This window comes from Sinocyclocheilus rhinocerous, unplaced genomic scaffold (assembly GCF_001515625.1).
Source record: "Sinocyclocheilus rhinocerous isolate Xijiao unplaced genomic scaffold, SAMN03320098_v1.1 scaffold1136, whole genome shotgun sequence".
Classification (NCBI taxonomy): domain Eukaryota; kingdom Metazoa; phylum Chordata; class Actinopteri; order Cypriniformes; family Cyprinidae; genus Sinocyclocheilus; species Sinocyclocheilus rhinocerous.
The window spans coordinates 926,688-938,982 of NW_015647033.1; the positions used below are offsets into that span (position 1 = coordinate 926,688).

At 40.0% G+C, this 12,295-nt stretch overlaps 1 protein-coding gene across 5 annotated transcripts in view; it reads left to right on the plus strand.

Annotated features, from left to right (window-relative positions):
- The window catches only part of LOC107708362 (RIMS-binding protein 2-like), a 55,370-nt gene that overhangs the window by 36,761 nt on the left and 6,314 nt on the right, over nt 1-12,295 (plus strand). For 3 of the 5 annotated variants that reach the window (XM_016512562.1, XM_016512561.1, XM_016512564.1), the window contains 10 exons: nt 683-792; nt 1,063-1,863; nt 3,234-3,385; nt 3,787-4,606; nt 7,439-7,515; nt 8,095-8,223; nt 8,347-8,493; nt 8,583-8,706; nt 10,781-10,950; nt 11,031-11,199. In XM_016512562.1, the coding sequence (XP_016368048.1) occupies nt 683-792; nt 1,063-1,863; nt 3,234-3,385; nt 3,787-4,606; nt 7,439-7,515; nt 8,095-8,223; nt 8,347-8,493; nt 8,583-8,706; nt 10,781-10,950; nt 11,031-11,199 (2,699 nt within the window). The remainder of the gene's footprint in view (nt 1-682; nt 793-1,062; nt 1,864-3,233; nt 3,386-3,786; nt 4,607-7,438; nt 7,516-8,094; nt 8,224-8,346; nt 8,494-8,582; nt 8,707-10,780; nt 10,951-11,030; nt 11,200-12,295) is intronic. The other 2 variants (XM_016512560.1, XM_016512563.1) reach the window with 2 other exon arrangements.

Sequence of the window (12,295 nt, forward strand, 5' to 3'; positions counted from 1 at the left end):
ATTGATATATATATATATATATATATATATATATATACTGTGTACACACACAGTATATAGACACTACCATTCAAAAGTTTGGGGTCAGTAAGATTTTTTGTTTGTTAATTTGAAAGAAATTAATATTTTTATTCTGCCAGGATGCATTAAATAAATCACAGTAACAGTAAAGATATTTATATGTTACAAAAGATTTCTATTTCAAATTAAAATTTCTATATATCATAGAATCCTGAAAATAAAATGATCCTGTTTTTCACAAGAATATATAGGCGGCACAACTGTTTTCAACTGTGTGTATAAGAAATGTTGCTTGAGCACCAATCAGCATATTAGAATGATTTCTGAAGGATCATGTGACACTGAAGACTGGAGTAATGGCTACTGAAAATTCTGCTTTGCCATCACAGGAATAAATTACATTAATTATTATATTGCATTAAAATAGAAAACGTTGTTTTAAATTGTAAAAATATTTCACAATAAAAAAAATCTGCCTTGGTGAGCATAAGAGAATTTAATGTTTAATGTACAAAACATTAAAACTAATTTTTACTGTCTCCAACAATTTGAACAGTAGTGAACTCTTATATAATATATATACTTATGCATAAATGTGTGTGTGTGTTTTTCGCTTGTTTCTTTGTTTTCTTTCCCTCTCACTCTCTGATCTTTTGGCCAGTTATAATCCCTATGATGGACCTAATGAGCATCCAGAAGCAGAGCTCCCTCTTGTGGCAGGGAAGTATTTGTACGTATATGGAGGAATGGACGATGATGGATTTTATGAAGGTAATTGAGTTATGATACAAGAGGTGTAATTATTATTGGAGAATGAATTTGAATTGAATCTCCAATTGTCCAACATCTAAAAAAATCCCAACAACATATTTGCTAATGGACATAAATAATTGACATAGATGACTGACAGTGAATTAAGACAGTAAGCATCACCTGGCAGCATGTATTAAAATGACATGCTTACAAAATGCATCACAATTACATTTTATGTAATGAGATCTGCTGCAGCTTATGAGATCTTTCTATTTCTGTTTGTTCCAGGAGAGCTATTGGATGGCCAGCGTGGCCTGGTTCCCTCTAATTTTGTGGAGTTTGTCCAAGACAAGGAAAAGCCATCTATCGAGGGTGGAGAGGAGCAGGGCAGGCTGGAGCAGAGCTGTCTGAGCCTGGTGACCATAGATGGAGGCGCTCCTCTGGACAGCCTTAGCAGCGACGCCCTCGGCCACTGCAGCAACGGGACAGGCGCTCTGGATGGAGAGGAGCTGAGTGATGACATCGTGCCTTACCCCAGGAAGATCAATCTGATCAAACAGCTGGCGAGAAGTGTGATAGTGGCCTGGGAAGCGCCTCTAGTGCCACTTGGCTGGGGCAACATCAACGGCTACAATATCTTAGTGGATGGGGAAGTACGTTCCTCTGTGCCATTTGGAGGCAGGACCAAACTGCTTCTCGAAAAGCTGGACCTGGCTGCCTGCACATACCGTGTGTCGGTACAGAGCGTGACGGACAGGGGGCTTTCTGATGAATTGCGCTGCACCTTGCTGGTGGGCCGCAATGTTGTGGTGGCACCCACCTGTCTGCGCATGGATGATATTTTACGTGACTCTGCTGAACTTTCGTGGCTGCCCAGTAATAGTAACTACGCCCATGTTGTGTACTTAGATGGCATGGAGCATGCCGTGGTTAAGCCGTGCTCTTACAAACTGCGTTTTGTGAACCTGAAGGCCGCCACAGTGTACAAAGTAAAAGTATTGGCCAAACCTCACCAGGTGCCCTGGCACATGCCTCTGGAACAGAGAGAGAAGAGAGAGGCTGGGGTGGAGTTCTGCACCCAAGCTGCAGGTGAGATTCAACTCTAAAATTGTTAAGATATTGCCCCAATATTAATTAATGCTGTTTTTAATTATTAATTTAATGAACCAGCTCAAACTACACTGATGCACTGCATAACAAAAAATGTTTCTGAAGACAATCATCTATTGCACCTTTAAGATATTTTCGATGAAATCTGAGAGCTTTCTGACCCTCCATAGACAGCAAGGGTCCTACCATGATCAAGGCACAGAAACGTAGTAAGGAGGACATCGTTAAACTAGTTCATGTGACATCAGTGGTTCAACCGTAATTTTATGAAGCTACAAGAATACTTTTTATGTGCAAAGAAAACTAAAAGAATGGCTTTATTCAACAATTTTTTTTCTCCGAGTCACCCTATAGCGTCATTTTGGGAAGTATCACGACGCATGCATGCTTTCCTCTAAATGTAAACAAGGCGCAGCGCATGTGTGTTCTACATCAGCAGTACCACGCGCAAGCATTGTTTACGTGCAGGAAAAGCATGCATGTGTTGTGATACTCTCCAAAATGGCACTATTGGGTAATGCGGAGGAGAAGATTTGTTGACTAAAGTCATTATTTTTGTTTTCTTTGCGAACAAAAATATTCTCGTAGCTTCATAAAATTACGGTTCAACCCCTGATGTCACATGGACTATTTTAACAATGTCCTCCTTACTACGTTTCTGTGCCTTGATCATGGTAGGACCTTTGGTGTCTATGGAGGGTCAGAAAGCTCTCAAATGTCATCAGAAATATCTTAATTTGTGTTCCAAAAATGAACGTCTGACAGGTTTGGAACGACATAATGGTTAGTAATTAATGACAGAATTTTCTTTTTTGGGTGAACTATCCTTTTAAAAAAAACAAGTTTTACAAGAGTCATTTGTTTGTGAATCAAACTACACTGTTGCATTGTATTTTCCCATAGCCACTGAAAATGTTTTTTGGGATTATACGAATCGATGTCAGAATTGTTCAAATCTTAATCCGAAAATCTGTATTTTTACCCACTAAGGCTGACACACATATTGGACCCTAATAGCACACACAATCTCTTTTGATATGCAAAAAAGACAGAAAACAGCTATTTTTGTTGTTCTGATTAGCACAACACTCCACTTAAAATAGTCAAAGGCAACAGAAATGGGTTTAGTGAGGCTAATTGGATTAATTAATTAGCTGAAATGCTCAGGCACTTGGAAGTAATGCTTGCCCTTATACCATTATTCAGCTGTGAAGCTGTTGAAATGTCCATATTACTGTACACTTGAGTTCAAGCGAATGAATGCAGTGAACACAATCCTTTCTAAACATAATGTCTATAGTGTCAGTTGTGTTACTGTAACTAACTGGTGGTTATCTGTCCCTCCCCAGGACCCCCTCTGCCTCCTCAAGAAGTCCAGGTCCAGTGTGGACTAGCCCCAGGAGTCCTCCAAGTTCGTTGGAAGCCACCTCCAATGACACCCATGGGAACCTCCAATGGTGCAAATGTCATTGGCTACGCAGTGTGCACAAAGGGTCAGAGGGTAAGAATCTGCATGCATCAGCAGTCATACCTGGTGATGTTTATGTGACAGAACAGTTCTGGACTGCATGAAGGCTAAACAAGAGTCATCAAGACCTATTTTTATCAAAAAGAGATACTAATGCCCTCTGTTGGTGGAGTTGGGTGATTCTAAACACTTGAATTCATTGTTTATGGTGGTTTTAGGTGATGAAAGATTCTCACACTAACAGTCTTTTTGTTACGTTATTTGGATGATTAATGAGGAGAATGTTGATTCTAAAGGTGCGGCCACATGCAGTCGCAAAAAAAAGGTCCATTATCTATTGTTTCCTATTCAAATTACCAAATTTTGCCTGCAAAAATTCGCTAAATAACTTTAAATGTGACGTCATCTTAATGCTAATACTAATGCTGTTTCAGATTGCTGAGGTGTTGTATCCACTGGCAGACTATGCGGCAGTAGAACTGAACCGTCTCCAGTGCTTGGAGGCCCGTGAGGTTATTGTCAGGACTTTATCAGCACAAGGGGAATCTCAAGACTCCCATGCCGCCTTCATTCCAAACCACCTGCTGGTGCCTCTTCCTAAAACCCTCCCTTCTTCTCACCACATACAATCACCTCTCCCACCCCAGCAGTCCCAACCAATGCCTCCTCATCCCCAAATCCGGGCCCTTCCCCCTCACCCTGGACCACAACCACCCACCCATCTTCAACCCCTTCCCGTTCGCCCCAACCAGCCCCCATCTCATCTCCATCCCCACCGTATGCCCCATCCCACACAGCCCTCTCCACCCCCCCTCCAGCCTTTACCACCACACCCCATCCCTCAACCCCAGCCCAGCATCTCAATGCCCCAGCCTCAGACGTCCATGCCCATGCCCATGCCCCAACCCCAGCCCCAGCCACCCATGCCAATGCCTCAGCCCCAACAGCCCATGGCCATGCCCCAACCGGCCATCCCCATGCATCAACCCCAGCCAGCTATCCCGATGCCCCAGCCTCACATTCCCCAACTGCCCCTTCCCCAACCCCAAAGACCACTAAGTGCCAGAGAGCTGGAAACCAAAGAGCCAGGGCCAGAAATGCTTCATCATGGAGGGGGCCCACCTCAGCCATGGGAGCCTGGCTGCTCCCCATCAGGCATGCCCACAGGCCTGCCACATGGACACACCCTGGATGCCCCGGCCTTCCCGAACCACCGCTCCCCGTCACCTCAAAGGATCCTCCCCCAGCCCAGGGGTACACTCATTCCTGACACTGTGGCCAAGGCTATTGCCCGAGAGGCAGCCCAAAGAGTGGCTGCAGAGAGTGGACGGGTGAGTCAAGTCAGCAAAAAGCATGTTATATAAAGTATATGTATATATATCTTTACCTTTTAAAGATATATATGTGTGTGTGTGTGTGTATATATATAAAATATATATTATTTTTATTGTTTTCTTTATAAAAGAAAATTCATCATATAAAGCTATCATATCTCTTCACAAGATTAAAGCACTCAATACACATGGATTCATTTTAATTTAAGATCTTTGTGGATATTTTATGTTTTGGTTACCTGGACTTTGAATGGAGGTACAGAAACCTCTCAGGTTTCATTAAAAATATCTTAATTTTTTTTAGAAGATTAACCTAATGAGATTAAGTCTAATGCATTTGAAACTCCATGAGGATGATTAAATGATGACAGTATTTTCTTCTTCTTCTTCTTTTTTTTTTTTTGGATGAACTATCCTTTTAAATTATTTAAGATTATGCACTTACAGAATTATTAATTTGATCATACATGCTTAAATGTTTCAGTAATGTTCAATTGTTCTTTTTCATGTACTGTATACAGTGGGTACGGAAAGTATTCAGACCCCCTTAAATTTTTCACTCTTTGTTATATTGCAGCCATTTGCTAAAATCATTTAAGTTAATTTTTTTTCCTCATTAATGTACACACAGCACCCCATATTGACAGAAAAACACAGAATTGTTGACATTTTTGCAAATTTATTAAAAAAGAAAAACTGAAAAATGCTCAGTATTTAGTAGAAGCACCCATTTGATCTAATACAGCCATGAGTCTTTTTAGGAAAGATGCAACAAGTTTTTCACACATGGATTTGGGGATCCTCTGCCATTCCCTCTTGCAGATCCACTCCAGTTCTGTCAGGTTGGATGGTAAACGTTGGTGGAAAGCCATTTTTAGGTCTCTCCAGAGATGCTCAATTGGGTTTAAGTCAGGGCTCTGGCCGGGCCATTCAAGAACAGTCACAGAGTTGTTGTGAAGCCACTCCTTCGTTATTTTAGCTGTGTGCTTAGGGTCATTGTCTTGTTGGAAGGTAAACCTTAGTTCCAGTCTGAGGTCCTGAGCACTCTGGAGAAGGTTTTCGTCCAGGATATCCCTGTACTTGGCCGCATTCATCTTTCCCTCGATTGCAACCAGTCGTCCTGTCCCTGCAGCTGAAAAACACCCCCACAGCATGATGCTGCCACCACCATGCTTCACTGTTGGGACTGTATTGGACAGGTGATGAGCAGTGCCTGGTTTTCTCCACACATACCGCTTAGAATTAAGGCCAAAAAGTTCTATCTTGGTCTCATCAGACCAGAGAATCTTATTTCTCACCATCTTGGAGTCCTTCAGATGTTTTTTAGCAAACTCCATGCGGGCTTTCATGTGTCTTGAACTGAGGAGAGGCTTCCGTCGGGCCACTCTGCCATAAAGCCCCAACTGGTGGAGGGCTGCAGTGATGGTTGACTTTCTACAACTTTCTCCCATCTCCCGACTGCATCTCTGGAGCTCAGCCACAGTGATCTTTGGGTTCTTCTTTACCTCTCTCACCAAGGCTCTTCTCCCCCGATAGCTCAGTTTGGCCGGACAGCCAGCTCTAGGAAGGGTTCTGGTCATCCCAAACGTCTTCCATTTAAGGATTATGGAGGCCACTGTGCTCTTAGGAACCTTAAGTGCAACAGAAATTTTTTTGTAACCTTGGCCAGATCTGTGCCTTGCCACAATTCTGTCTCTGAGCTCTTCAGGCAATTCCTTTGACCTCATGATTCTCATTTGCTCTGACATGCACTGTGAGCTGTAAGGTCTTATATAGACAGGTGTGTGGCTTTCCTAATCAAGTCCAATCAGTATAATCAAACACAGCTGGACTCAAATGAAGGTGTAGAACCATCTCAAGGATGATCAGAACAAATGGACAGCACCTGAGTTAAATATATGAGTGTCACAGCAAAGGGTCCGAATACTTAGGACCATGTGATATTTCAGTTTTTCATTTTTAATAAATCTGCAAAAATGTCAACAATTCTGTGTTTTTCTGTCAATATGGGGTGCTATGTGTACATTAATGAGGAAAAAAAATTAACTTAAATGATTTTAGCAAATGGCTGCAATATAACAAAGAGTGAAAAATTTAAGGGGGTCTGAATACTTTCCGTACCCACTGTATATACACTAAAACAAATTAAATCTAAAATTATAATAACTAAAACTAATGTTTAAGTGAGAATTTGCTGACTTTTTATTTATAGTTCATTTTATTTATAGATTATTTAGAAAATCTATAAATTAATATATAAATATCTTATTTTTAGTTAATTTTGTGAACAGAAACAACATTTTGATAAAGAATTATTGATTAATTATTATTATTATTATTATTGCGAGTTAGAATTCCATAGGAAACATATACATGTCATTCTGACCCCCTTTTCAGAGACTAGGAGTAGTTTTTTTTAACCATGAATAACAAATATGCAAAATTTTTGCTGAGGCTTACATACAACATTTATGAGAAATACAAATTATTCAAATTATTTTATTGAAAAAATTATCATAATAACACCCTATCGGGTCAGTTTTGACCCTTTTTGCATTCTAGGGTTAATACGTGCAAATGAGAACTCTTTTAAAAAGTTAATGAACATACAGAAGATTAGCTATCGTGTCAGTATTTAACCTCAGCATAACTGTCAGATTTCTTTTATTAAGACTTCTGAAAGTACTTTAATATATTTAGATGGAGAGGAGAAGCCAGGGCTTTCACTCTAGGATCCTCCCCCAGCCCAGGGGTACACTCATTCCTGACACTGTGGCCAAGGCTATTGCCCGAGAGGCAGCCCAAAGAGTGGCTGCAGAGAGTGGACGGGTGAGTCAAGTCAGCAAAAAGCATGTTATATAAAGTAGCTGCAAACTTTAACCCTGGAATGCATGACTCAAGAAACTTGAATAACGGGGGTCAAATTGACCCATATCGAAGTCAATGTTTTTTAATCAGAAATAATTTCTTCTTCCTTTTCTTCTTCTTTTTATTGTTTTCTATATTTTATATAAATTTTATTTAGATTTTTATATAGATGATAAAAATCAAAATACAATTTATATAAAATAAAAAAAACAATAAAAGAATATATATATGTATATATATATATTAAAGTTTTTTTTAAACCATGAATAACAAATATGCAAAATTTTTGCTGAGGCTTACATACAACATTTATGAGAAATACAAATTATTCAAATTATTTTATTGAAAAAATTATCATAATAACACCCTATCGGGTCAGTTTTGACCCTTTTTGCATTCTAGGGTTAATACGTGCAAATGAGAACTCTTTTAAAAAGTTAATGAACATACAGAAGATTAGCTATCGTGTCAGTATTTAACCTCAGCATAACTGTCAGATTTCTTTTATTAAGACTTCTGAAAGTACTTTAATATATTTAGATGGAGAGGAGAAGCCAGGGCTTTCACTCTCAAAATTCAGATGAGGAAGAGGATGAGGAAAGCTATCAGGCCCACAGAAGAGGAGCATCTGTGGATGACTTCCTCAGGGGCTCAGAGCTGGGCAGGCAGGTATGGCAGTTGAAGTGATTGCCTTACAACAACAGGCATAAGAGGCAAATGTCAGCATTGAATGTTTAGGTGTGTTGTATTTGCTTATGTTTTCGTTTTTTCCTCACAATCTGCATTTCACAGTCTCATTACAGTCACAGCGAAGAGTACCATACAGAGAGCAGTCGAGGCTCGGACCTCTCGGACATCATAGAAGAGGACGAGGAGGAGTTGTATTCTGAAATGCAGCATGAAGAAGGCAGGCGACGAAACTCCCACAATGCACTCAAGGTATTCCAAAAATGAAAGACATCTCACAATATGCCAATGACATCTTGGTTTGCATGGCTTTAACTAGTTTGGTTTCTTCCCGATTCAAGACCGGAGGCAGCACTCCATCTTCGAGTCAGCTGGATCGGGAATCATACCGGAAGCCATCTCACAGAGGTCCTCAACCTCAGCGCCAACCCCTCATGGTCCCATCCATTGGTCAGTGCTCTCCCAGTAAGAGACAGGAGTCTGAGACTTGTGTTCAGGGCCTGTCTGTCCTCCTGCTCCACATTTTCTCTGTTTGAACTGTTCGTTAGCTTGTCAATGTGTGCCAGACCGCCACTGTGTGTTCCAACCATAACCATATCCTGTTGCTTTCAATCATTATAACCCTCTCTGAATCTTTAAATCGATTAAATGCCAGAGTAGTTAGGCATCTCCAGCCTGGGCAGGTTGATGCAGAACAGCCTTCGCATGATATAACGACTCTCTGATTGGTGTTTCCCTCAGAGATAACCACTGAGAGTAACAGTGAAGGGAACCTCTCTCCCGTCAAGGAGGATGTTTACTATGGCAGTGTAGCGCGACACAGGACATGGTCCTCCCGAAGGCACGGGGGACGCAGGCCTCCTTATGGTACGTGCATTTAGAGTGAGGTCTGAGGAGAAAGAAAATGGCCAAACGCATGAAACTGCACTGGACTGCACCGAGATGGAAGCTTGTGTTTGAAGCGGTGCTGTAAGATAGCGCCTATAGCAACATGTTTGCACAGAGAATGCTCCTCCCCCTTTGCACTGCCCCACCAATGGATGCCTGCCAAACCCCTCCTCTTTTTCAACCTGACCACAATCATACTTTTACTTTGGCCATGCATGACTGAATGGTGAAAGTTAAAGGGCGGCATCTCGCACTGAACGAATGCCACCGAATATGTATGAAGTAAAGGTTGACCAGGAAGAGAACGCAAACCGTTCCTTGGCATCGACTGCAAAGGCAACTGTGTGGAATGCACATTGGGCATGTTGGAGTCACATTCGAGCACAGCTTCGTAGTTGCGGCAGGGACAAAAGAAAACAGGTGTAGTTTTATCCGGGGCTAATGTGCCCCATCTGATGGGTCTTTCTCGGATCCAGATCTCTGCATGGTTACAGTAGCTCAGACTGCGTGTGCTCCCCCTCTTCTTCTCCCTCTCTCTCTGTCTGTCTGTGTGTGCGCCTGTCAGGAGCTTCATGTTTGGCTTGCTGCTCATCTGTAATTGGCTGCCATATGGGTGTTTCACTCCCAATCACCATACACCCACACACACTGGCAAACACAAACAGCGACACACATCATAACCATCATATTACTGTAAGAAATGTCTGTTTTCTTCAACCCACCCAAGATGTGTTTGGCAAATAAATGGATTGTGCAAGTATGGAGAGGAATTTCACTCCATTGGACTGAATTGCATGCTTATTCATATTGTCTGTTGTAACATACAGAGATGAGAACATGTATGCTGTTAATTCTTTGGATGTTTGTATGCCCATCTTTAAAAAGTCTTGAATGCTTGAACTTTAAAGACATGCATATTGTATTTTTTTTAAATTCCAGGACAAGTGGACAGCCATATTTGGGTAGTTGACAATATCTAAATAACATCAAATAACATAAAATTTGTACAGTATATATTAATATGTGATTTTTTTGAAAGAAAGAAATGTATACTTTGTTTAGCAATGATGCATTAAATTGAACAGAAGTGACATTAAAGATATATGTTACAAAAGATTTCAATTTCAAATGAAAAATACATTTTATCACAGTTTAAAATGAAAAATATTAAGCAGTAGAACTATTTTCAACATTGATAATAATAAGAAATGTTTCTTGAACACCAAATCAGCATGATTTCTGAAGGATCATGTGACATTGAAGACTGGATTAATGGCTGCTAATAATTCAGCTTTGCATCACAGGAATAAATTTAATTTTAAAATATATCGGCCTAATAAAATAGAAAACAGTTTTAATTATAATAATATGAAGCAATTTTACTGGTTGTGATCAAATAAATGCAGCCTAGGTGAGCATGAGTGACTTTTTATATATACTTAACTTTTATATATATTTTTTTGACATGTAATCCCTCAATTAATATAAGCAGCATTTATAGTAAATATACAATAATTATAAAAATTATTATGTAAAAAATATTACACTGCAGGACTTGGCTATCCAGCTATCCATGTAAGGGGTAGTAACATGGTGCCAATTAATCCTGCCTATTAGACATCTTGGTTTTTACCCATCTTTTTCATTTTAGATGGATACCGGGACCGAAGCCGCCGCTCTCCCCCGTACTATGATGAGTCTGAGCAGGAGGATCCGTTTCGAATCTTCGTGGCGCTCTTCGACTATGACCCTCTCTCCATGTCCCCTAACCCTGATGCAGCTGATGAGGAGCTCCCTTTTAAAGAGGGACAGATAATCAAGGTACCGCTCAGTTGGAGTTAATGATCTGTTGTTAAACGGCCCGCCCATTGTTTCAGCAGCCTTCTGTCTGTTTGTTTAAGGTGTATGGGGATAAGGATAATGATGGCTTTTATCGTGGGGAGATCCGGGGCAGGTCTGGACTTATTCCCTGTAACATGGTGTCGGAAATCCGTGCAGAGGATGATGAAACTATGGAGCAGCTCATGAAACAGGGATTCCTCCCTCTCAACACTCCTGTAGACAGAATAGGTAGGTGTTTTCCATGTCACATGTCTCTAAACCTAATATAACGATACAAAAATAGAAAACTTTCCCAATGTTTTTGTCTTTATGAGCTGAAAAAATATTGCTGTGAAAGTAGGAGTGGGCGATACGCCAAAAATCTTATATCACGATATGAGTAATTTTATTTCACGGTAACAATATATATATATCATGATATTGTTATTTTTGCTTTAAATAAGGTCTTTATGATAGCAAAAATTTTGATATCATAGAAATTTCATAATTCTTGTCACCAGTGTCAATATGACAAAAATACTAGCATAAATAATTTTTTTTGTAATTAATTAAAAATAAAAATAATTTTAAAATTATAAAAAATGTCACTGCATATTCTTCACTGTGTAAATTAAATATATATTTCTTCTTACTAAAGTTACAAAAGTGATTAAGTCCAGAGCAGTGAGAGATCTTCTCTCTTTTGTTGTTTGATTAACATGAACGACAGACAGCAGTAATATTAGACTGCTGTCACTTTAAGAACTGCCCGGATCCAATATACTGTTACACATGTGTTTTCTTTCTCAGCTGTTTGCTGTTTACAGGGATACTTGCAAAGACAGGCATTTTGACACATAAAAGTGTGTATTTAACCGTTCAAGGCCTATAAAGCACCAAAAAGAACTTGGTTCAGTACTCACGCTCACTATGAGCACCGTCTTTACATGCGTGCACCTCTCTAACAGCACTCAGAAACGGTTCTCAGACAGCGTGCATATAGGGAAATTAGTTCTCTTTCGCTGCTAATTGTGTTTCAATGGCTTAAAATCTCTTGTTTTTAAACCACAATGCATAAAAACGCATGCAAACGATACGTTTTCGTGACCACATAGCACATCAACGTCACATAGAGACAATAGTCAAAAATCTCTACTGGCTGACAAATTTCTACTGGTTAATCACATCTACCGGTATATTGCCCACCCTTATGTGAAACTGATTTCGTCATGAACTCTCCTTTATTCCCCGTGCTCTAAATTTGTTGTATGGATAACTTACAGGTCCTTGATTAGGATGCCTTTTCTGTGAATCTGTGTTATTCATATATATATATATATATGTG